General features: G+C 52.4%; 5 protein-coding genes across 5 annotated transcripts; 4 read left to right on the top strand and 1 right to left on the bottom strand.

Annotated features, from left to right (window-relative positions):
- Positions 1–3,528: 3,528 nt before the first annotated feature.
- cel12A (Endoglucanase cel12A) lies at positions 3,529–4,687 on the top strand (the record flags this gene model as incomplete). The annotated part of the gene is made up of 4 exons (XM_032025743.1): positions 3,529–3,643; positions 3,758–3,807; positions 3,881–4,287; positions 4,345–4,687. 4 exons carry the CDS (start codon positions 3,529–3,531, stop codon positions 4,685–4,687), a joined length of 915 nt encoding a protein of 304 aa, XP_031891868.1.
- Positions 4,688–9,997: 5,310 nt separating this feature from the next.
- Positions 9,998–12,204, top strand: CGGC5_v008300 (Cellulose synthase catalytic subunit; the record flags this gene model as incomplete). Its single annotated transcript, XM_032025731.1, has 5 exons — positions 9,998–10,141; positions 10,207–10,308; positions 10,375–11,438; positions 11,487–11,680; positions 11,729–12,204. 5 exons carry the CDS (start codon positions 9,998–10,000, stop codon positions 12,202–12,204), a joined length of 1,980 nt encoding a protein of 659 aa, XP_031892186.1.
- Positions 12,205–15,154: 2,950 nt separating this feature from the next.
- Positions 15,155–19,278, bottom strand: pnbA-5 (Para-nitrobenzyl esterase; the record flags this gene model as incomplete). Its single annotated transcript, XM_032025709.2, has 7 exons — positions 15,155–15,688; positions 15,744–16,333; positions 16,384–16,977; positions 17,348–17,983; positions 18,047–18,650; positions 18,709–19,033; positions 19,091–19,278. The coding sequence occupies 7 exons, from the start codon at positions 19,276–19,278 to the stop codon at positions 15,155–15,157; spliced, it is 3,471 nt and encodes a 1,156-aa protein (XP_031892182.2).
- A 1,816-nt stretch (positions 19,279–21,094) lies between these two features.
- On the top strand, positions 21,095–21,525 carry CGGC5_v008298 (uncharacterized protein; the record flags this gene model as incomplete). Its single annotated transcript, XM_066151998.1, has 3 exons — positions 21,095–21,140; positions 21,193–21,439; positions 21,513–21,525. The coding sequence occupies 3 exons, from the start codon at positions 21,095–21,097 to the stop codon at positions 21,523–21,525; spliced, it is 306 nt and encodes a 101-aa protein (XP_066008653.1).
- Positions 21,526–21,622: 97 nt separating this feature from the next.
- Positions 21,623–23,445, top strand: CGGC5_v008297 (uncharacterized protein; the record flags this gene model as incomplete). The annotated part of the gene is made up of 7 exons (XM_032025697.2): positions 21,623–21,716; positions 21,768–22,040; positions 22,104–22,305; positions 22,945–22,953; positions 23,020–23,156; positions 23,282–23,349; positions 23,425–23,445. 7 exons carry the CDS (start codon positions 21,623–21,625, stop codon positions 23,443–23,445), a joined length of 804 nt encoding a protein of 267 aa, XP_031892181.2.
- Between the last annotated feature and the right edge of the window lie 61 nt (positions 23,446–23,506).

Here is a 23,506-nt window from a genome sequence, read left to right as displayed (position 1 = left end):
GGTCTGGGCCGGTTTGGCTTGTCGTTCGTTCGGCCTGCTGTGCTGTCATTATCAATCGGTCGGTCGGGTCGGTAGTGTTTTAACGCCGATGCGTCGCCGTGTCTGTGAAGCCCATCGCGTCTTCTTTCCCCCAACCAGCAGGCTCATCAGAGAAAAATTCTCTGATATTTCGTTTATCCGCTTCTTCACCCCTGGGCCCAAACCCTTTTCAGGCGCAGGTGGCCGATCTCACTTGGTCACGCTTCGCGATGCTGGTTGCAATTTGATCCTTCCCGTTCGCTGGAAGATGTTGGCTGCATCCACGAACGACCTTTTGGCGAGAAGAGTCGGGTACGGCGGCACTTTGCCCAGAGAATCATCCCCCCTTTTTTTGCTTTGCTTCCCAACCTCGTGTCGCTTAGGTGCTCATCGACAGCAGAGCAATTGGAGTCTTGGAAAGTCGGCTCCCTCCTGTTGGTCCCATTGTTGGATTGTCACCCAAGCCTTGGTGTTGTCTTGGTTCGTGGTGGTGTGGCCAGTCGCGTTCTTCGGACGAGGGAAAACAAGGCGAAAAAAAAGGGGGTCTTCCCATGTGCTGGGTGGAAATCCAGGGTTCAATGTTCGCTGTGTGTCTCTCTCCTTGTAGTGGGTGTTGGTGTTGGTAGTGGTGGTGGTGAGTGATGGTGGGATGGGATGATGACTGTCTTCCCTCTGTTTCTCTCCCACACATCGCCGTATCGTATCCTCCTTACGAGGTCATCGTCGCTTACTCCGCCGCAGAAGAAGAGGAGGAAAACAGGTTGAGACGAGAAACGAGGGGGCGACGGCCGCGATTATGTAGCTGCGGCGCAAATACGAGAATTTGCTGGTTCTGGGGGCGCGCCCTATTGTTTCTCCTCCCCCTCTCGCCCTCTGAAAATGTGCCTCAACCACTGCCCAAAAATTCTGCCCCCCTTCTGTTTTGGGGTCGTTACGGGTTACGAGAGCTGAACTTCGGCGGTGGCCGAGAGGTGCGAGGGCCCGTTGGACTGCCTTAAGCGATGGGCGCTGGGTGTATGACTCGCCCGGCGCAGTTAGGGGGACTTACCGGTGGGATTAGTCAGGGCGGTCTGGGCCGGTCTGTAGCGCGGCTTGTGGTTTATGGTTATGAGTTTAATTCAGTGGTTCTGGGACAGATGATGGGTTATGTTTTTGAATGGTGAGGTTTGTATGGTGAATGGATGAGAGAGTAAGTGTTGTTGAGAAGAGATTGAGTGTGTACAAGGAAGATGTGCACTGCTCGAGGATCTTGTGGTTGCTGTTGTTGTCGCTGTTGTCCTAAGTCCCCGGGCTTCATGGACGAGAAAGGTCAATTTTAGCTCATGACAGCTGCATGCGACCTCCACCCTCCCACACTCCCGTCGACGAGGGTGTGTCGGTGTCACTTACGCTTAAAGCCTTTCTCCATGCCACTTTACGAAACTGCATGTTGAATTGGTAACCGTTATATCGTCTCCGATGGTTCATTCGTGATGTGGGAGTTCGGAGGTTGCGGTGGTTTTTCGGACACGGTGTACCCGATTTTCTGGGTGTATGGGTATTATATGTGACGATGTGAAGAAATATGTCGGGGGTATTTCATGAAGATGCTTTATTTGTAAGTTGCTGGGATGACGAAGCTGTCAAGGTGTTGGTTCGTGAGTTTCATGACTGGGACTATCAAGCACCTTTGGGGATATTTGGGACATCTTGAGGCTTCTGTGTTGGCTTGGAATAGGCTTAGGTGCGCGGGGCTCCCTTGTGCTTACTTCCGAGCAACTTTGATTCCGTTTGCTTGAGATGTGAAATGTTTAGCATGGCTTCATGCTCACTTTCGTCTCTCGCAAGCTTATGTGAAGTGTCAATGACGACGAAATATCTGTTCATAACGGGTGATAATCGACAACGTCCTCCGTTACGAGGCCCCCTTCCATGTCATCTGGCGGGTCAGAAGTAGGGCTTTATTTGAATACGATGGAACCGCGGTTCTATGATCTCGCCAGAGTGAAATATTGTTCGTTTGGAGAGAAGAGGATGTCCACGATGTGGTGATGAAGGTACGGTAGCTAGATGTTGATGATCATCTTCATGCCTAACATTGCGTTTAAACTAGCTAATTCTTCTCACGAGCATCACTGCGAATACAATCTCATTGAAAGACCATCAAACGCATTGTTTACTTTCTACTTGACCACGTGGAGACGAGATGGTTAAGTTGGCCTCATCTTAAAAGGTGGAAGGCGGCATCGGAAGAGTCCCTGTTCATTAAAGATACCTTCCTCAGGAAAATACGTTATAGAGATGTTCAATCATACCTTTTATTTCAGAACATCAGCCTTGAATCATGTTCTTTCTTGTAAGTCTCATGCTCGGTGTCTCGCTTACAGTCCTGGACGTGCTTAGGTGGCTATAAAGTGCGACGTCCCTAAGTGAGTCGCTTTTTCATATTAACGAAGTTCCCTCTTGAATTGAGCTTTAACGAGCCGTTAAAAAGTGAGTCAGTTATAATGTACTTGACTTTATTCGAAAAATAAATCAAGAGAGGTCAATCAAGTTGAGTTTAGTACTTCAAAAATTGAGATCGATCAGTAATTTTCACGCTATCTTGTTGGATGAAGTATTTGGAAATACACATTCTACTAGTTGAAAAAGGACCTGGGGTACCAACGATCTTCGGAATATAACTAATTTTAATGAAGATGAAATAAAGCCTCGAATAGATCTGAATAGCCGTGGCCTTGAGTCTGTTATTCATCTCAAGCAGCTAGAAGCCACTGGCGATATCCACGCCATCACCGCTACCCCATATCTACAATACTCACACAAACACTGAAACCTAACTGAGAGGGTAGCGACATTGTAAGCCTCATCTCGGTTCACAAGAATTCCATTCAATACAGCTGAAGAGAACGCCATGCCATCTCATACAGCAATCCCAGACCGGTCCCTCCCCCGGCAATCGGGCAGCAGCTTCGGATTAGGTAAGCCTCCCATCCGGTGTCAGTGCCAACCAAGCAACCAAGGAAACCAAGAACTGCAGGTCGCGCCCTCGACCAAGCCTGGCCAACACAGCAGCAGCAGCAGGCAGCGGGGCAGCCAAGCTGAATCTGCAGGCTGACCTCAGTCTGTATCGCTGCTGCCCATTTTTGTTTTTATTTTATTTTATTTCATTTCCTGCCTCCCAATAGTTACCGAAGAAGGTGCTCTAGGTACGTATCTATCTCTTCCCATTCCATCTACCGGACCCCTGCCCTCAGCGACCCTGGTTCCTGACCTTTCTCACTCTGGTCCAGGCCCGGCTGGCTACGCGCTTGCTCTCTCTCACCTGCTCCTCCCCCGGATTGTCATTCACTCCAGCGACATCATCGTTTTCTCATTTCTCGATTTTTTTGGGACGTCTCGTGTGTTCTCTCCCTACATTACTGCCGTCCAACACAGTCGAGGTCGAAAGCAAACACACAAACACCTCTCCCCAGTTCTGCCCCTCATTGATCTTATACAATCTGCTCCGCGGTAGCTGCAAACGCCGTGATGAGAAACACACTGCTCGCCGCGGCTGGTCTGGCTGCCTTCAAGACCGCGCTCGCATACGACGCGACGGTCTGCGGCAAGGACAAGTTCACAAGTGAAGACACCAACTACATCTGTAAGACGACCCGCCTCCCTCCCTTCTGTTCTCCGGTGGTCAAGCACATCGTGAGACTCACACCACACCCTCCGTCTGCTCTTCCAATGCGCCCGCGCTGACCAGAGACCACAGTCCAGTCAAACGCCTGGGCCCCCGTCGGCGATGGCTTCCAATGCGTCTCCGTGAGTAACACCCGTCCTCCCGGAGTCCTCTCCGCCCTCCTCCAGGCTGCCCCCGACTAACACGGCCCTCCAGATCGACCAAGCAACACCAGCCTTCGACGCAACCTGGTCCTGGGACGAGAACCCCGAAAACGTCCACTCCTTCCCCCACGTCCGCTTCAACTCGACCAAGCTGCCCACCCGCCTCGACGCCATCAAGACCTTCCGCCTCGCCACCAGCTGGACCATGACCGCCGGCAACCCAGGCTCCTCCGCCTCGCGCGACTTCTCCGCGTCCGCCTGGGAGGACAGCAAGGCGAACCTCAGCGGCGTCGTCGCCAACGCCGCCTGGGACTTCTTCGTTGACAAGAACAAGAGCAGAACGTACAACCCCGTCGACGCGGAGGCCGAGATCATGATCTGGCTGGGCAAGGTCGGCAACCCGTACCCGCTGATGGGCGACTCCATCCTGACCAACATTACCCTCGGATCGACCGAATTGTGAGTTTTCTCCTTGACCATTTTGCATCACATGTGACGCTGACCACTGGAAATCAGCTCCCTCTGGTACGACACCAACCAGCGCGACCAAAAGGTCTTCACCTGGGTCACCCGCGACGGCTCCGACGTGAACGAGTTCGACGAGGACGTCAAGCCCCTCTTCGACTACGTCCTCAACTCTGGCGAGATCGACAAGGAGTCGTGGCTCGGCCTCGTCGAGTTCGGCTCTGAGGCCTGGCACTCCGAAGACAACACCACCTTCAGCGCGGCCAACTTCAAGATGGAGCTCGACAACGGCGACTCTGGCTCCGGCGACAGCGAGGATGCCGCTGGCATGGTGACGCTGAGCGCCTGGCTCCTGGCCGCGCCCGCTCTTCTCATGCTCGCTGGGTTATTTTAGATGATATCATGGATACGGCCGTTTTAATGTCTAGGTAGACGATAGCCGGGCTCTACTGGCCCTGAGTCCGCTGCATAATAATAACACTCATCATCACCAAACGAACAAGGCTGAAAACCAACCAGCGCATTCACGAAGACGCTTGGGTCAGGTCAGCCTTGCATGCGCGGATCAACAGTGACTAGACTACTTTGAGCACCCTGAACATCCATCACGATATGGCGGTCCGCAGAAATCATGTACCTGGAGTATGGCACCATGTGACCCTCTCCGATGCAAGATCGTTGATCAGGACCCTGCCAACCACCCCGCGCAAGTTTGCAGCTTTGTGTGCCGTTGATTTTGCGATGGCGGCCTCCCGTTGAGACCTGTCACTTGAATTCTTTGTCGTCGGCCACGACGTGGAACACAAGTCTCAGCTAGCATGTGAATCTGCATGCCGCTGAAGCCTGTCTCACAGAATACGCGTTGCCCAAGCCCCCAGCCACGACGAGATCAACGCCAACACACGTTTGGGATGGGAGAGACAATGTCAGCCACGTGTAGGCGGAGGTGGCTGGCTGTCCGACGCGGGCATCAATAGCCTCGCCAGCTTGCCATCCAACGTCGCTGTCATGACGTCTACATATTTCTACTCGGGGTCCAACGGGCATACTCTGTGCATTATTGCTGCGATTCCCGCAGGCTGCATACGGTGTTGCATTTTCCAAGACACCATAGACGGTAGCCTGGGCAATCGCTGGGTGAGCCTCAATTCCCGTGCTGTGGCCGTGGTTTACAAGTGGTCTGCCTGATGGCTTTGGTGTGTCTGGCAATCTCTGCTGGTGGTGTGGTGTGCTGCTGCAGTGCTCCCACACATCTCACGAAGGAACAGGTCCCCGGAGCTTACACGAGTCTTGGCGGAGCGGTTGGCGTCCGAGGCGGGTTGGAGGGCGGAGCGGGATTGGGGGCATGTACCTACCTCGAGGGGGAGGCCACCCGCAGGAGCGTGAAAGAGCATCCGGCGGCCGGCCTGTTGTCATCGAGATCAACACGCCGGACAATAGTCTCGAAGCAGGCTGGGTTAGCTCTGATGTCCCGCTCCGAAGGTACCCATGAGTCTGTGTGTATTTCCATTATCCACACCCGTTCGATAGAAAATCAATGGCGTGGAAAAAGTCGTCGAAAAACAAGGTGCTTATCTGGCTAGACGGCTTCGTATTGGCGCCTTGGCGCGCGTGCCGCCATACCGAGAAGGCCAAGCACACGTCTACAGAAGAGGAGACGTGCCCAAGACGGACTCGTCGGATGGAGGCGGAAACCCAAAGGCTTTTGCCGCTGCCGTGCCGTTGCGCCTGTCAGAAACAGAGCCGAGATGAAGAGGTCATTTAAATCTCTTGCGTGCTTTTGTCGGGCATCCGTCAGGGTAATCTTCCTTCCGCTGCAGTTCTTCCTTTTATCACGGTAGAACCACTTTTTCTCTCGGATTTTCAGAGCCAAAAAGTCCCCAATGATCTGCGACCACGATCCTTTGATAAGTGGTTCTGCTGATGAGAGATAGACTGTGCCGTGGTCGAGCATATGGCGTTCCGTTGGATGCATGTCGTTGTCTTGGCGTGTAAGTGAGCGGGAGGCGGGAGTTCGAACACGAGGCAGGGAGTGGCCCGGTCGCCATTTCGCAGCGATTGTCTCGGCATAGAAAAACCGGATCAGCAAGGTGAGTGGGCATCGTCGTTGATTTCTGGCGCGTGGACGGTGGAGAGGAGGCTTTTTCGTTGGGTTCGGCCGGGGTTGCGGAGGAGCAGGGATATTGTCGGGGATGAAAAGTCGATGCAGAGGGAAATCTCGCCATGGTGACATGGTTGGTTCGACCACGGGCTGCGGTCATCGGCCCAGAGACGGCGGTGCTCTTGGGATCGACGGTAGAAACGGTCCGGCAGGCCCGCCGTGGAGTGTGATCGCTGCATTCTGAGTCGAAATGGAGCCTTTGGGTGTCCTTGTCGAGCTCTATGCCAGACTATGGCGGCGTCATCATGGCCTTGCCGAGAGAACTAGAGAGACATGTTCGTCAGCGATGTCCGGCGGAGGCGGGCTGGCGGCAAGGCAGTCGAGCAGAGCAGCGCGGCGTGGGAAAAAAGGAAGCAAAAACAGGGAATCGAGCAAGAAGACACGCGCCAACGAATGGGGATGTCGAAATAGCCTATCTGGTGGAGGCTGTCAAGGTTACGCTTATTACCTTAGGTTCCTCTGGGAGCGGGCTAAAAGGCGACCATTGTTCGTTAGTGAGGTGGGAGTCGGAACGGCCAGCTGAGAAAAACCGTTTTCAACCTGGGTCGCAACTTGCTGCTTGGATTGTTTGGAGTCTAGACCTGATGTCTTCTGTTTGGGTCCACTTCCGCTGTTCTATTGTTCGGCGCATTTGCCCGCTGGTGAAACATTCTGCATCATTGACGTTATTTCGCATGTGCCGTGGAGGAGGCGCTGCTGCTTTGGCGAGATTCAAGACTGGAATTCTGTGTCTTGTCCTTTGGTCTAGCCATGTTTGCTGGCCGCGCGTAAATGAAGTCTGGTATCAAGGCGAGACAAGCCACCAGCCAGGACGACGGAAAACGGTATATTCGAGAAGCCAGCGTCTTTGTCTCGTCGGGTCGTTGAAATGTGGTCGAACCCGTTGGTGGTGGGATCTGCTGGTGGCTGGGAGGGTCCGATTTAGCGCGGTGTTGAAGGCAGGATTCCCACCGAACCCATCAGATAAGAACCGCCGCTATTGCTGACTCGACCCTCACGGCCAGTCCAGATCGGGTTTAAGGAGTGCGAGGCAGGCTGACATTGGAGATTTTGAGCATCATGACAGAGATGAGGCCGAGGCAGCGAGCAGGATCTAGGAGAGTCAGGAGGAAGTTCAGGACTGCCCATCCTGCTGCTATCATGACCCCTGCTCTGATTGGCGAATGGGAGACGACATGATTTGATTGGGACCTCGCACCTGCCCGACTGACACCACCCGCCCCTGCCTGCCTGCTCCCGCCGTTGGTGTAAGAGGTACGTACCAGGGCACTTTGTTCTTTCCATTCTGCTGTGATCAAGGTGAAGGTGATGAAGGAAGGAAGAGCCTGCCTGATGGCAATAACATCACATCGCACCCGCCCGCCGTAGGAGAGAAAGAGTGGGGGTGCAGCTGCAATCCGGGAAGGACCAGATGAGGCGGCGTCGTGGCTGCAGGAGCTGCTGCAATTGCAATTGCAAGTGCGATGCAGGCAGGAGGGAATGGATGCACCTTCCTGCTGTCGCCTGTCGTCTTTCCCTCCCAGGTCTGGGCAGGCGCCGGCGGCCGAGACTAACAAACGGCTCCCCGCCCCTGCCTGCCCTGTCAAAAAGTGACATGCACTTCCACTTCCCGTTGCCCTCCACCCCCAAGAATCCCGCTACTTGGCGGCTCTTTCTTGCACCTTTTTTTCAATGTGCCGCGCATGCGCTAATTTGAAGTTCCCATCTTCTTCTACCTGCGCAAATCAAAACTTCGAAAAAAGCCAACAAACGGGCCCTGTTGTTGCCCCGGCAGTTACGATGATGCTTGTGGCGTTCTTCGTTTCCCTGGCCCCTTTTCATGGCGGTTGTCCACCTCACCTTGCGGCCAAGTCCGCCTCCGAAGTACCTTATTCCTCCAGCTGGCTTGCTTCTCTCAGTCCATCCATCTCGCATGTTTCCGTAATGTATGTACCGTGTCGGTACCTGCCTTCTCGCCCTGGTTATTATTAGGAATATTTACCGTATCTGTCTGCCACTGCCACTGAGGCAAAGCGATGCGGGTGCGGCGTTGGCGCCTCCACCTCAAGGCATCGAGCGGTTGTTCTGATACTGAATCTCACCTCTCGTTCTTGTTCCCCTGTCTTGGTCCTTTTGTTCTTCTCCGTCTCACTCCTTCCCCGGTCGAGCTGTCACCGTCGTCTTTCTCCGTCTCACAGTACCATGGGCAAGGTATCCCACGAGTACTACTCCTACCTGGTGCCCCCAACGGTGTGAGCCCATCCCTGCCTGCTTGCCTGCCTTAGACCATCTGCAGCTTCATGGGAACCTCGCATCCTCCATCTGTGGAGTTCGTCCGCGCAGGCAATCTGACTTAATCTTGGCACTGATGTCACGAACGCTGTGTTTCTCTGTCTACCTACTCGTTCATGGTCAAGGAGTACGAGACTAAGAAAAAGGAAGCCACCATCCATCTGCACTTTTTGCCCCCCCATGCTGCTACCCAATCGCCGCATCCCGGTGACCCAGTTCACGTCTGTTGCCCATAATCTGAGTGGGCTTTCCTGAATTCCATGGCAGGGGCAGAAAAAGTCCATCCCATGTCGCATTGCTCGGGCAATATTCAACGAATAGAGACGGGCGAGGCCTCTCTGGAGAGAACCACACGACTTACCCAAGTAGAGTATCCGTAGAAGGTAAGCCCGTGTTCGGCTCCGTACCGACCGTATCTATCCTTGCAGACGACGGCCGCACCTTCCCATTGGTGACAGACGCCAGACGGACGACTCACTTGCGCCTGCCTTGTCTCTGCATCGCCTGTTGCTGTGTGATGTTTGTGACTGCGGGCGTGCCTTCCTCTCCCATCTCCCACCACCTGCCACATGGGAAGGTACCTACCTGCCCTGGCCTGCCTGCCTCAGATTCACCACACTCACCCCGTTCCTTCTCACCTTGACTTTGGGTCCTGCTTTTTGTCTGCCCATGACTCCTTCACCATCGACACTCGTTTTGTTTCTCCTCCACGCCCCTCCGCTTCCCACCTCCTCCTCCTCTCCTCCCCCCCTCCGCCAGCTAAGATACGGATTCCGGGTGGCTTGTCTCTAACAAAAGCTTTCCTGCCTCCGTCTGTCGCTACTCGCAGAGGCTGGTCGTTAGCTCAAGATTGCACCTGCGTATCCTAGATACGCGCGCACACGCTGCCATCGTTGCTTGCTCTCGCCGCCTTACACTCGCTACACTAGCTCCACGCTCCACGAGGCTGGACACCATTTTTTCAAAACACCATACACGTCTCTAGTCACTCGCTTTGACGACGTTCGCTGATTTTTGGGATTTCCTTTTGCTTCTTGTCTCGGTTTACCTTCCCCGCTTTCGCTATCCAGACGCCCTTCACCCCGTGCGCCGTCCAAGGTCAACGTCACGGAAGACACCGTCGACAACTTGAAAGCCATTTTTGTTTGACTTGTTTCCTCCTCTGGCGCCTTCGTGCTTCCGCCGACGGAAACTTTCTCTCGCTATCCTCCACACACGACCGTTTGACGAATCTTCTCTGTTGGATTCCAGGTCACCACCACGAATACCATAATGTCGCGTCCTCTCACTCCCCGGGGAGGTTCTCCCGACTCGGGCTTGACGCCCCCGAATAATCCCTTTGCTTCGAACCCTTTCGATACCGACAACGATTCCAGCGCTGTCGCTTCTCTGGCCAGCGATTCCACCTTCACTGTGGTATGTTTACAACGTCCTCATGCGACGATCCCAAACCCGACAAAGCAGAGACTGATTCCTGTCAGAATGCCATCAATGGTCCATCTCCCACAGACACCCCGCAAAGATCAGGCCAAAGAACCAGCTGGGCAGACTCCTCCCATCACCGCCTTAGCCGACCTGACATCGTAAGTCTTCACATATCCTCGCTGCCACCCGAGCTACGGAAGGGACTCCGGCTGACCGCGAAACAGGAGCCTTCGCCTTTGGCGCGAGAGGTCTACAACGAAAAAGGCCACCAGCACTCGTCGTCAGACACAGACATTGAAGCCAACCATGTGCCGCCCGTCGTGTCCGACCCGGAGAAGGCCAACGAGAAGCACACGACAGCCCTCCCGCCATCTACGGGCGAGTCATTCCCCAAGCGTCTCTACAACCGCTTCCGCGCGACCTACTGCCCCAAGGAGGAGCCGCCCCTGGTGCTGCCTGTCTGCCCTAACGACACAGAGAAGCTCACCTACGTTCACACCAACCGCATTCTACTCTACGTCTTTGGCGTTTTCTCGTTCCTCTCGCTCGGCGCTGGTATGTGGTTGTTTGCGCTGTCTGCCCCGGCTTTCTACTGGTACGGTGTTTTCGCAGGTGCCATGTGCATCTACCTGTTGATCTCGTACGCCGTCGGTATCATTGGAAAGGACTGGGACTACAAGGGTCACCTGGAACTGGTGGAACGCTTCCCCATCACCGAGGAGAACGCGCCAACTGTGGACATCTTCCTGCCTTGCTGCTCCGAGCCCCTCGAGATCCTGGAGAACACCTACAAGCACATTGTCAACATCGACTGGCCCGCCTCCAAGCTTCAAGTGCACGTCATGGATGACAGCGCTTCCCTTACTGTTCGGGCTCTTGCCGAACAGTACGGCTTCAACTACTCCGTTCGCGACGATCGGCCCCGCCTCCGCAAGGCCGGCAACTTGAGATGGACTTTCGCACGCACTAATGGTGACTTCTTTGCCATCTTCGACGCAGACTTCTGCCCCCGCCCCGATTTCGTGAAGGAACTGATAGTGGAACACCTGGGCGACGATAAGACGGCCTTGGTCCAGAGCCCTCAGTACTTCCGAGTCACCGATGACCAGACCTGGGTTGAGCAAGGTGCCGGTGCCACACAGGAGCTGTTCTATCGTGTCGTTCAGGTCAACCGCAACAAGTGGGGAGCATCAATCTGTGTTGGAAGCAACGCTCTCTACCGTCGCGAGGCTCTGGTTGAGGTTGGCGGAACGGCCGAGATTGGATTCTCCGAGGATGTCCATACTGGGTAGGTTCGGCGATGCGAGCAATCGTGAACAGGGCTGACGTTGTGTAGTTTCGGCGCTGTTGATCGTGGCTGGAAGGTCAAGTACATCCCTCTCTGCCTTGCCACTGGTGTCTGCCCCAATTCCCCTCGAGCCTTCTTCTCCCAGCAAATGCGTTGGGCCCGTGGATCTACCACGCTATTGACCAACGGTCACTTCTGGGTTTCAAACCTCACCCTCATGCAGAAGATCTGCTACCTCTCTGGTAAGTCTCATTCTCACAATCACCAATCATTCACAGCTAACATTCCAGGTTTCCTCTACTACTCTGCCGTCTCGCTTAACATCTTCCTGGCCCCGATCGCAGGTACTCTTCTGCTTGCCATCCGTCCTGAATGGTTCAAGTTCTGGAACCTTGCCTTTGCCATTCCCTCGATTCTCTACGGTGTTATTCTCATGCGCGTATGGGCGAAGGCTAAGTACGGCTTCAACGTACAGCATGTGGTGACAATCCAGAGCTACGCCTACCTCACCGCCATCAAGGATCGCCTCTTCAACATTGAACTCCTCTGGGCAGCTTCTGGTGACGCCAAGGCCCACAAGAGCAACAAGTATCGCAACATGCGAATTCTGTGCATTCTCTGGACTCTTGTCGTTACTGGTGCTATGGTCGGTGTTGTCACCTGGCGCCTTCTTAACGGTTTCACGTGGTACCACCCACTGCCGCTCATCATTATCAACGTTTACAACTTCTTCATCAACCATTACTTTATGTTCTGCAACTGGTAACGAAATTCGTCGATACCCAATAATGTTGTACGTAAGGAGGGAGAGGAGGATGGGGAGGTGTTTGTGAATCAAGCCTTGCATCATACATGGATAATGGAGTCAAGACATTTGAATTAGATGAGAGGTTGGCATAACAAGTGTCGACCTCATGGAAACGGCCGATATCATCGTAGAATCGCGCGTGAAAAGCTTGGCACCGCGCGCACACACTCACACAGCTTCTGCAGCATACATACATTCGAGAGTCTTGTATATCTGGTGAATAGAGCGAGCGCGAAGTACAGGTCATGCGCCGCCGCAGTAGTAATAATAGTAAAAGTTCCTCTGTCAACTTGCTGAAAGAACTTATTGAGATCCACGGATGGCAGTGTTACCTGATGCACTTATCTGTCTGGATGACAACGGAAAGGAGGCACGTGTGAGGTATCGGACCACCTGGCAGATGGCCCGGGAAGACAATCAAACTGAAGAGGCTTCACATCGATGTGCGACACATTTGTCACCCAGATCAACAGCACGGCTAATGCAATTAAATGTTTATAAGAGTATTTTTTCTCTTTTCTCTAAGCTAAAAAGTCTATCTAGATCCCGTCCATGGTGTCGGAAATGTCTGAAGTGTCGAAGTTATTGGAGGTATCGAAGGTGATGGACGTTGGCGAAGGTGTTGGTGGTGTTGGAGGTTGGAGGTGTCGAAAGTGTCGAAGGTGGCGGGCGACAACCAGTTGCCTGAGTCTACCTGTAGAGGAAAGATAGAGTCAAAGGCAGAAGCCCGAGTCATGGCTGTAGAGGAAGCCAGAGTTCAAAGGCTGTGAAGGGGGGCTGGTTGTCGGAGTCGAAGTCGTAGTCGGAAGTGTCGAAGTCGGAAGTGTCGAAGTCCAGGAAGCCCGAGTCTACCTGTAGAGGAAGATAGACTCAAAGGCTTGTTGCCCGAGTCGTGCCTGTAGAGGAAGGCAGAGTTCGAGGGCCCATCAGCGATATTGGCTCCGGAGAGCTAGCGCTGGCATGGCCTGAGTCGTGGCTGTAGAGGAAGCCAGAGTTCGAAGGCCGAAGAGGAGGAGGAGCCGAGGCGGAGAAGAGAAGAGAGGCTAAGGCTGGGGGCGACCGCTGCTGGAACTCGCGGGTCTTTGTGGACGCCCGCCCCAGTTCAGGGTTGGTTTCTTTGGTGGAGGCTCGCGTATGCGGAAGCACTTAGCGGATGAGGAGGGAGAAGGAAAGGAGAGATGGAGATGGAGGGAAGTTAGGGTTATATAGAGGCTGGGGATGGGAGCTGGCTGGATTCTATTGATGGGAGTCTGATTGACCTGGATATCAATCCCGGTGAGGGTTTGGGGGTGTAACTGGCTTAAGGTTCGTGATTCCCTAGGTTGTTGTGGTTGGGGCAACCTCTTTGTCCGACTTGGACCGGTCCCGGTGTCTACGATGTGGAGCGTTGTGGGGAATGCAAGGACTGGATGGTTGGGAATGCCTTCATTCGGAACGATGACAAACCGCCAAGGTTGCGAGTTGCCTAGTTGAAGCTACCTTTTCATCTGATACGAGCCCCCTGATGCCTACGATGCAGAATGCTCTGGAGAGTGAGACGACCGGGTTTCCAGGATGCTCACCGACGACGAGAAGCTGCCCGCAAAGAGAAGATAGTTCTAGAAGATGCTGGAAGAGAGTGGGGGATGCCACGAGAGCCCTGTAACGAGAAAGATTTGCTCGTGCCTCTGGTAATGCGATTGACGATGCCTTCGCCTAGCATGACATCTCACTGATCTCCAAGACGTGTGTCATCGGGTGGTAAACTGGTGAGATAGGTGCATCACTCAAATCTGAAGCTCTGAAAAAGCGAACGGAGATGGACTCAATTCCCAGGTGCCAAACGCACCTGCGAAAGGAGGAAGAGGAAGCAACAGTGTCAGTAGGTGTGCGACTGCGACACAGGTTGAACGCTCACATGGGCCAATTGCAGTAAGGGATCAAAAGATGAATTACTGAAATACACCTCCCTTCTAAATGATGAACGCCCTGTGATCTATCTATATACAACCGTGCCGCTCCTTTGTTGTTCTCCCCCGTCCCCCTCTTCCCCCTGCCTCCCCTTTCTAGCCCCTTCCGAAAAGATCCTGACAGAAAGATTGACGATGTCAACCTGTAGAGAAACATGGAGTCGACGCCGGGTGCTCCTGGCCCACCTGTAGAAGGATAGGCGAGCCAGAGGCTGGAGGGCTCTGTCTGTAGAGGAAGGCAGAGTCAACTCCGGGGTGCCCGAGTCTGCCTGTAGAGGAAGGCGGAGTCGAAGCCCTTCAAGCTTATGGCCCGGAGGCGAGCTTGGAATGTCCCACCCGAGTCATGGCTGTAGAGGAAGCCAGAGTTCGAAGGCGGGTAGCGGAGTCCGTCTGTAGAGGAAGATGGAGTCGAACGCGAAAGGAGAAAGCCTGAGATAAAGCTGTAAAGGAAACTGGGATTGAACTCGAAGGCTGTAATGGAAGATGAGGAAGAAAGAGAAGAAAGAAGAGGAAATTGAGAAGTGAGATTAGCAGTTTTCTCATACACTCCCCGGGGGACCTGTTTGGCTTGAAGATCGGAAGGGCTGGTTGAGGTTCGGTGAGGGCTGGTAGATGTGTCGTGGATCTACGTTTCATCACTACCTTTATGTCCGGTATTTGCGACGGGACCACACGAATGCCAGGGCTAGACTGGCATTAATTCTTGATTGAAGTTTGTATGCTCTACCTTTCCGGCCGGGGAAACGTTCGGTGAACACTGATTGGATTTCATCAACGGTATTAGTCGCATGCGAGCGGAAACTCAAGAGACGAAGTTGGCCAAATCCGGGTTTAATCTTCAATCTATCTCCAAAATCGTAGGCTCAAGGTCTTTCGTATATGTGTACAGTGCAGAAAAGGTGAAATCACGGGAAAGACAAGCCCAATTCTTTTGCTGTCTTTACCGAAAGTGTGTCGCTTTACAACGACAAAGTCGGAGTTGCCAGAGCCCCCATAGTAACAGTAGAACACGGGGCGCCATACACATCCGGCTTCACAAAGCTTGGTTGAGGGTTGTTGTCTAGAGCCAAGAGAACCAGAGAGTCTGTCTCTGGGTTAAACTTGGGCCAACCAATCACCTCGCTCAACCCGTTCCCGGGACCATTCGCGAACGCAGCCCAGGCTCGCTGCATAACCTTGGTCGTTTCTCTTTGCGCGTCTGAAGGAGGGATACCGCTGACGTCCTCGGATGCGCCAAAGATCATGTGTAGATCGACGCCGTGGTAGGCACCGCTTGTCGGGAAGAGGCGGGTGTTGTCCCAGTCGCCAAAGTAGCGGTAGATCCAGGCCGGCACGCCCTGAGCGAGGCGTGCGTTGGCCTGATAGAGGTTGGGGCAGGTGAAGGACTCTAGGAGGAAGGACGTCACTTGCTCGGATGTTGGAACCACGCCGTTGCCGTAGGCTGGGATCCTGTAGTACCCGTCTTCGTTGTTGTTGTTTCCGAAAAGGATGGGCTGTACTCTTGTTTGAGCGACAATTCCATGGGGGATGCTAGGGTTCAATACTGACCAACTTGGCAAAACTCCCGTTCTTTGTCAAGGAAACGTAGTCTGGAAAGACAATCTCATTGTCAACAATGGGATAGAATGGGGGAATAGAGCGGAGAACGCTGCTACTCGAGGTCGGCTTCACAGCCGCAGCGGCCGCCTTGATGTCCTCCCAGTCTTTCTCGCGCATGCATGCCAGGACGTCCTCAGAGTCAGTACAATTGACAGCTCCAACAACAGTGTTCCAGTTTCGCTCAGGTACGCCGGGGCTGTTCAACGGGAAACTGAATGCATTCCCCGACGGCGCGATGAGTCCGTTCACAATGGGTTCTCTGGTGTACGCATATGACCAGTAATCTACGCTAACGCCGCCGGATGATTGTCCGGCAATGGTGATCTTGCTCGGGTCGCCACCGAAGCTGGCGATGTTGGCATGCACCCATTCCACGGCAACACGTTGGTCTCTCAGACCAAGGTTCTGTGGCTGCCCAGGGATTCCGGGGAACCCGAAAATGTTGATGCGGTAGTTGACCGTCACCACGACCACGTCTTGGGCGTCTGCGAAGTATTTGCCGTTGTAGAAGGGGCTGTTGGTGTTGCCGATGGCAAATCCTGCGGAGCTCTGTCAGCATCTGGGTGGAAGCTCGCCCCGGGCCACTCACGTCCACCGTAGAAGAAGACAATCACAGGCTTGTTGGAAGAGTGCAACTTGTTTGCTGGTTTGGCCCAGATGTTGAGCGTGAGGCAGTCTTCGCTCTGCGGAGTTCCGGCACCGGAAGCGAAGTAGCTGATGATGCGCTGAGCTTGGGGAGTCATGTCGGGATAGTCCACTTTCTTGGATGGTGACAGCGGGCAGTCGAACCCGAAATTTGATGCGTCGTATGATGCATTGCTCGTGAATTGCACCGGGGGAACGAATCGAAGGTCGCCGACGGGAGGTTTCGCGTATGGGATTCCAAGGTATTCAATCACGGCTGAGGCGTTGGACGCGAGATGTCCGGTGATGGGGCCATTTGTCGTGTTCACCGTTAGCCGGTCTGCTCTATGGTGGTTTTGCGATGCGGCGACGAGGCTCGCAAAGACTGCAAGACCAACATCAAGCCAGAAGAAACGCATCTTCGGCTTCGAGAGCGATGTTGAGGTGAAGTTGAAGCTGCTCAAAATCGCGGAACTTTGGTGTTCTCTTGTGCGACCGCCACACCGTTGTATCGGGCTTACTGAACCCGCTTTTGCCCCCGAATCCTTCTGAATGATCGCTGTTCGTCGAGCTAAAGCAACTCCCATGTTCGCTTCTGCACCGCTAGTCACCGGACGGGAAACAGCGCCGCAGCTAGCTCGATCGAGCGGTTCGTACTGAGACAGCGTCCCCCGTCACAGATAATGATTTGCTCGACCCTGGTGGAAATAGATGGTGATCATTTGCGTGGATCGGATTCTCACGTTACGGCGAAATGGTACAAAATAGAGTCGCATTGTCGATTGTTGAATCAACCGTGTGTGTCCGTCACAACCCTCATCATTCATCAAAGTCTTGTCGGTCCAATGCCACCCCACGTCCGAATGAATGAACATCGATGGTCGAGATCTCTGACCGTGAGAGCTCATCTTGCAAAACAACCGACCTACCCGTGGTAAACAAAAGAACTTTCCATTTGTCCCCGCGTAGGATCTTCAAGAGATCAGAAAGGTAGTTGTCAGTCCCTCGATCGGTAAGCCAATGAAGACCATCAATGATGCAGAGGACCGGACCAGGCATAAGCCCGCCGAGATCAGAGAGGATTGAGGTAGCCTGGCTCCAAGTCCCCAGAGACCCGTCAAGAGCCTTGAACCGTCTCTCCGAAAGGTCAATACTAGTATCTAGCAACGGAGGAAGAAGCTCGATCAGCTGCCTAATGAGTGCATAAACCAAAGATAGCATCGCTTGTGTCTCCATGTTGTCGTTCCCATCCCTTAATCTCTCGCCTCGTCGAAGCTCGCAGAAATATGAGATGACCGGCAGCTTCGTTTTCTCGGCAAGGGCTATGACCGTAGCTGCCATCATTGTGAATGGGTTTTCGAAGTCGTCACCGTCCACAGGAGGGCCTTCAAGCCACAGTAAGTTCGGAGCAGGGACCCTGACCCAATCGCCGATTTCCCTGAATGACTCTGGTGGAACCATTATTGAATCAAAGGCTCCATGTGAAAGTCGTATTCTATCTCGGTAGAAGAAGTCTTCGAGTTGACGAGAGCAAATGGCAACCGCTTCAGAGGTATACTCAGATACTACGTCAGCAGAATTAGCAGCCAACCCCAGAGCATAGACTAACAAACAAGAAGGTAGTATACCTTGTGCAGACCTGTCAAGTGACACAAAAGCCGTGGGAAACAACTCCTGGCGATTATTTTTGGCTTGGTTGTATTCCAACCAATGGATCGCTTTCTCTTCCAGCATATTGACAATGCTGTTGGCCAGCTGCTTTTGCTTCTCAGCAGTCCACAATCCGGATATCCGATTTTGCTCTCTCAATATGCTCTCAGCATAGTGCTTCATCTCTGCCTGATGCCGCTTCTCACCCTCAAAGCCGGCCCGCAGATCTCTTGCTGAACTTTCCACTGTCAACCTTGTGGATCTGAGTTCTGCTCGAGATTTCTGCGACGCTAGGTTTCGGATACGATCCGAGATGCCTTTGATCTTGTTAATTTCGTTCTCAAAAACGCTCGGCAGATCATTATTGAATGAATCAAGTAGTCGTTTGATCCTCTTCTTCATCATCCAGTCCATGATGCTACCCAAAAACAGAAAAATGTGAGCATATAGCTCCGCAATGAGTGTCTGCATATCCTCCATGTTGAACAATTTGAGGTCCGTTTTGCAGTCATCGACATGCTGGCTTACGATGCATAGTGATTCCGAAAGCCCCTCGGCAATCTTTTCGTGGTTGGCACTTGCCTGGACAAAACATGGGTCAGCTCCGCCGCGAGATCTTCCTCGATAAAATTGAACCTACTTGTATCAACACATTGAGAGTTCCAGTGAAGATCGAAACGTATTCGTTTCCGGATGGCAGAATTTCCAGAAAAGACTGATGAGATTTGAGAGTTCTGCAGAACTGGTGCAACAGTTGCTTGGCTCTGCCCAACCGGCCACCGCTGCGCTTCGAATCCCAAGCCCGTTGAATCTCATGGACAGCATCAATAACCCCGTTCATTGTAGGTTCGGATAATTGGATGTTAATTCGGTCTCTTGCTGTGCTAGACTCTATAAACACCTTCCATTTCTCACGTAATTGACTGGTCTCCACGGCGAGGACTTGGGTGATTGGGTTCGAGTCACTATAAGACTGGGTGAGCGCCGGCAGATGAGGATAAAACATTGCCCACCAGCCATACCTAAATTCTCCACTGGCACCGACCGATTCAAAGAAAGGCCGCCACGGATCTTGGGCGTTATTTTCGCTCCGTTGGCGTTGAGCTAGAATGTGTGCCAGACCGTGAGCATCGCTTTCTGGGGGTAAGCGTTCCTCAACCTCGAAGCTGTACGCGCGGACAATCTGTCTCGCATGATTTAGATCGTTCATTTTGATCGTTGGAAACTAGTGTAGTGTAGTTTGTTCGTGGAACAAACGAACAAGAGAGCTTTTGACGGGTAATGGATCAGGCTGTGGAAAACGCGAGCAGTGGGGTTGGTATTATGCACGCATGACGCACCTTTGGTACCCCTAGCAAACGAGGCCCTCCATAGAATGGATGTCACTCTGCCGAAGTATCCATATTTGCAGCTGACATGCTCCATACTATTGAGTGCCTGAGTCGGTGATTGGGACATGCAAGCTTGCGTAACACAGGACAACAGCTGAGTCCGAGCTATGCGACCAACCCAGGGAGTCACGATTAGTTACCCCGCTCCTACCGGTAATTCATAAATGCCGCGGTTGCATATCTTTGCAATGATCATATTTGAGAACTTTCGAGCCTTCGGTCTGAAACTACGAGATAAATATTCTGTTGCGCAGTGCTGGAATCTCAACTGCAAGAACTACTGCTGACAGAATAGGAGGGTGTCTAGAAATGGAGTCAAACGATGCTAAGGCCCTCCAGCCAACTGGATTCAGAGACGACAACATTGATCAGATGATCGGAAGAAATACTGCAAGATTTGAAGACGAACAAGAAACACTTCAGCATATCGAAGAAAACTTAGCCACCGATGAAGATGAGCAAGGAAAACCAAGAATCGGCTACCGCATCGAGTACCGTAATCGCTGGTCGAACGACCTTCTTTCAGAAAGAATTCATGACGGAGATGATCAATCGGACATCGATCAATCCTACGGCCCAATTTTCGAGGTCGTAACTTCATACAAAGTTATGGCTCGGGGCACAGAGACGCATACAGGTGTAGCCGTCAAGTCCCTATCGCTTCCGACTTACACTATCCGAATCTACTCGCTAGCGCTCATGAACTCTATTCAGTCAGTAGTGCGTTATTATCCGGGCCAAGACCTATCTGGGGAGTACATCACGATTCCATGGCCTTATCCCGTTCTGGTGCATCACTATGACGAGCTACACCAATTTCGCAATGATTGTCTATCAAAGTCGCAGGATGAACTTTGCATCCGAGAGAGAGACGCAGCCGAACACCTTGGTATTCTTCTTGAGTACTTGGAACAACAAGTCATGGAACAGGTCAGAGAAGAGAAAGAGCGAAACAGACGGGGCTTTGCGACATTTGACTGGAGATGGGTGGCTAATAAGCCTGGAGTCACCATCCTTAGCAAATTATCGCAGGATACTGATTGGACTGCGTACGTAGTCCACTCCGTCGCAGGTGGGATACTCGACAACCCCCCATCACCGTGGGTCATCAAAACTTGGAGATTAGACTTTGATGGGCAGTTCGTGCATCGGGTCTGGAATTTTGAGGCTAAGTGGCTCAAATTTGACGGCGAACGAAGAGAGGCAGATCAGGCTTCAGAGATAAGGTATCTCGACCCAACTTCAAACGACCAGTATCGCAATGATGAAGTTGCTCTCGAACTCATCAGAAGTGGAGAAAGATTTGTGGAAATGTTGAAGCCTAAATGTTACCAGCACAACAAAAAAAGCGCGGCAAGTGGGCGTCTATTGACTTCACATGGTCACTCTCCAACATTATCTTCGCAGATTGACAGCTTGGTAATGGTGGACTTCAAAGCCTTCCATGCTGATTACCCCAACCATGTTCCTCAGCCTATGAATCAAGATGACCTAAGAAATTGGGTCAGCGAGTGTAGTTGTGACGTGTGCAGACGAAGGAAGCAAGGGGAAAATTAGCAGCAGCGCATCGCTCCAAAATTCGTCTCGTTTGCCGGAAGAATTGACGGTGGCTTCACTGAACACGAGCTTCTTTTGATGCCCACAAGTGTCCCAGCCTATGTCTTCAGAACTCGAACCTGGGGTGAGAAGAGCATCAGGATGATTTGAAATTTGATAGTGCTAACAAATCTCAGATGAAGTTCGCATTGGTCATCTTTCTGAGCCTAAGTTCACCGAGAACATGATCAGTCACTTGGTCATGAGCGACAGTCGTCTGAAAACTCTCAAAGCTTTGTCGAAGAGCTTCGCCAGGGTCACCCAAGCGGGAGAGGACCTTCCCCAAAAGCGATGGAGTGCAGACTTCGTCCGAGGAAAAGGCAATGGATTGATATTCCTCTTGCATGGAAAACCCGGTGTTGGGAAGACTTGTACTGCTGGCAAGTAGTCCACCCACTCCTCTTCCTTTTTCTTTTTCTTTTGTCGAGAGACATACTAACATCACGTCTTCGAAAAGAATGCATAGCTGAGTTCACCAGTCGCCCCTTGATGATTTTGACGACAAGCGACATTGGTACCGAACCTCATACAGTCGAGGCGAATCTGACGAAAAACTTCAGGAGAGCAATGAAGTGGGGTGCTGTTCTCCTTATCGACGAGGCCGATGTATTCATGGAGCGCCGTACGACGTCTGACCTTGTCCGTAACAGCTTGGTAGCTGGTATGGGAATGGCTAATATCCCCCACAATGAAAGTTCTAACTTTCTCGCAGGTTTCCTGAGGGCCCTCGAATTTTATGACGGCATACTCTTTTTGACCACAAACCGAGTAGGATCATTTGATGATGCATTCATCTCCCGCATCCACATCCAGCTGTACTATCCGGACTTCAGTAACGACGAGCGACAGAGAGTGTGGAAGACCTTTATTGACAAGCTCGCCCGAGAGAGGGGAGACACAATTCGCCTGACCATCGACGCCAAGGAGTACATCGAGTCAACGAGGAAGCAGGGTCTCAAGTGGAACGGAAGAGAGATACGGAATGGTTAGAAGTCCTGAAAATGTGGTACAATTGCATGAAGCTGGCGCTAACATGAATGTACTGCAGCGTTTCAGACAGCTGTAGCTCTGGCGGAGTACGAAGCAGACAAAGACAGCGAAGGGAGAATCATGGTGAAAGATGACCATCTCCGAGCAGTTGTCGAACTGTCGAAGGATTTCAAAGGCTACCTGAATGATCTCCATCGCAAGGATGAGGGGAAGAGAGCAGAGCAGAGATATGAGAGATTAGACAGCTATGGAAGCTCTAAGTAGGTACCTTGATGAAGGTTGGCTAAGCTGGAAACCTATGAACCGGCGAGTACTCAAGATCGGTGCGATGGCATGGCACCTTTTTCTTTCCTTTTCTTTCTTCTTTCTGCCCTTCTAAGGCCTTCTTTTGGTCTTTAGTATAGCAAATTATCTAGTAAGAAATAGGGAGTTTGGATATTTGGATATTATTACGCCAATAATCGTTGCCTTTCCGGGGCGTCGTATCCGCCGAGGTAAGGCTCGGCGGTACCATAGTCGTGTATCTGAGCCACCCAAAAATACATGGCTCCACGTCATCTAAGATTCATTCAGAAGGACCGAAAGAGCCGACAGGAAATTCTACTCCCATTTGGCTTGAAGGATTCAACTTGAATCTAGGCGTTCTGCTATACTCCAGTCCGAGGTAGGCGCCAAGAGTCATCCTGCAATCCTTCCAAAACACCTTCCTTGATAAGACAAGCTTGCCAATCCCAAGTTGACCCAAGTCTGTACTGACTGATGCTGATCAGCTGTTCGAGAGCGGGTATATATAGACCTGTTCTCTCAGGAACCTTTATTGGCAACGCAATCAAACACAAGACACAAGTTCCCGACAAAGGTTCCATCGCACATCACAGATACCTAATTCACGTTCAAAGCCTCCCAATGTAAGCACATAACTTGGAGTTGATTATGTGGTGTGGCAACAGCAGACGCTGATAATATGAGAAAAGCTCCGAAGTCAAAAACATGGTCAGCCTCAGGTTCGCCGTTCTCGTCACCGCGGCTACCTTGGCCTTTGCTGCTCCTGAGGCTATCAAGGCACGACAAGCTGCCGGATGTCAGCCTGCAGAGACTGTCTGCCGCGATGGTTGGGCTTGGTGCTGCTCTGGATCTACCTGCTACGAGTTTGCCCCCCCGGTGGCCTGTTAAAGACACCAATGTTTGTGAGAGGCATTGAGGATCTGCGGCGAGAATGATGGCTATCGTGGACAGGATTGCTGGAGTCAAAACCTAGCCAATGGTCTCCTTTGCCAAAGGAACTAGCTTTGCTTGGGATGAGAGTGCGTTCTGGAGCTTGGATAGTCGTAGCCGCCATCTCACAGGGGCTGGTTTTGCTGACGTGTTCGTCGCTGCAGTTCTCCGTCACAAAATCATGAAGCTAAAATATATTTCTCATTACACTCCATCAACTAGTTTGACCACCTGGGTCCTCTCTCT

The sequence above is a fragment of the Colletotrichum fructicola genome, assembly GCF_000319635.2.
Source record: "Colletotrichum fructicola Nara gc5 chromosome Unknown KSG_Nara_v1_contig04, whole genome shotgun sequence".
Taxonomy (NCBI): domain Eukaryota; kingdom Fungi; phylum Ascomycota; class Sordariomycetes; order Glomerellales; family Glomerellaceae; genus Colletotrichum; species Colletotrichum fructicola.
The sequence above is the reverse complement of the archived record's forward strand: the minus strand, read 5'-3'. Positions and strand labels throughout refer to the sequence as shown.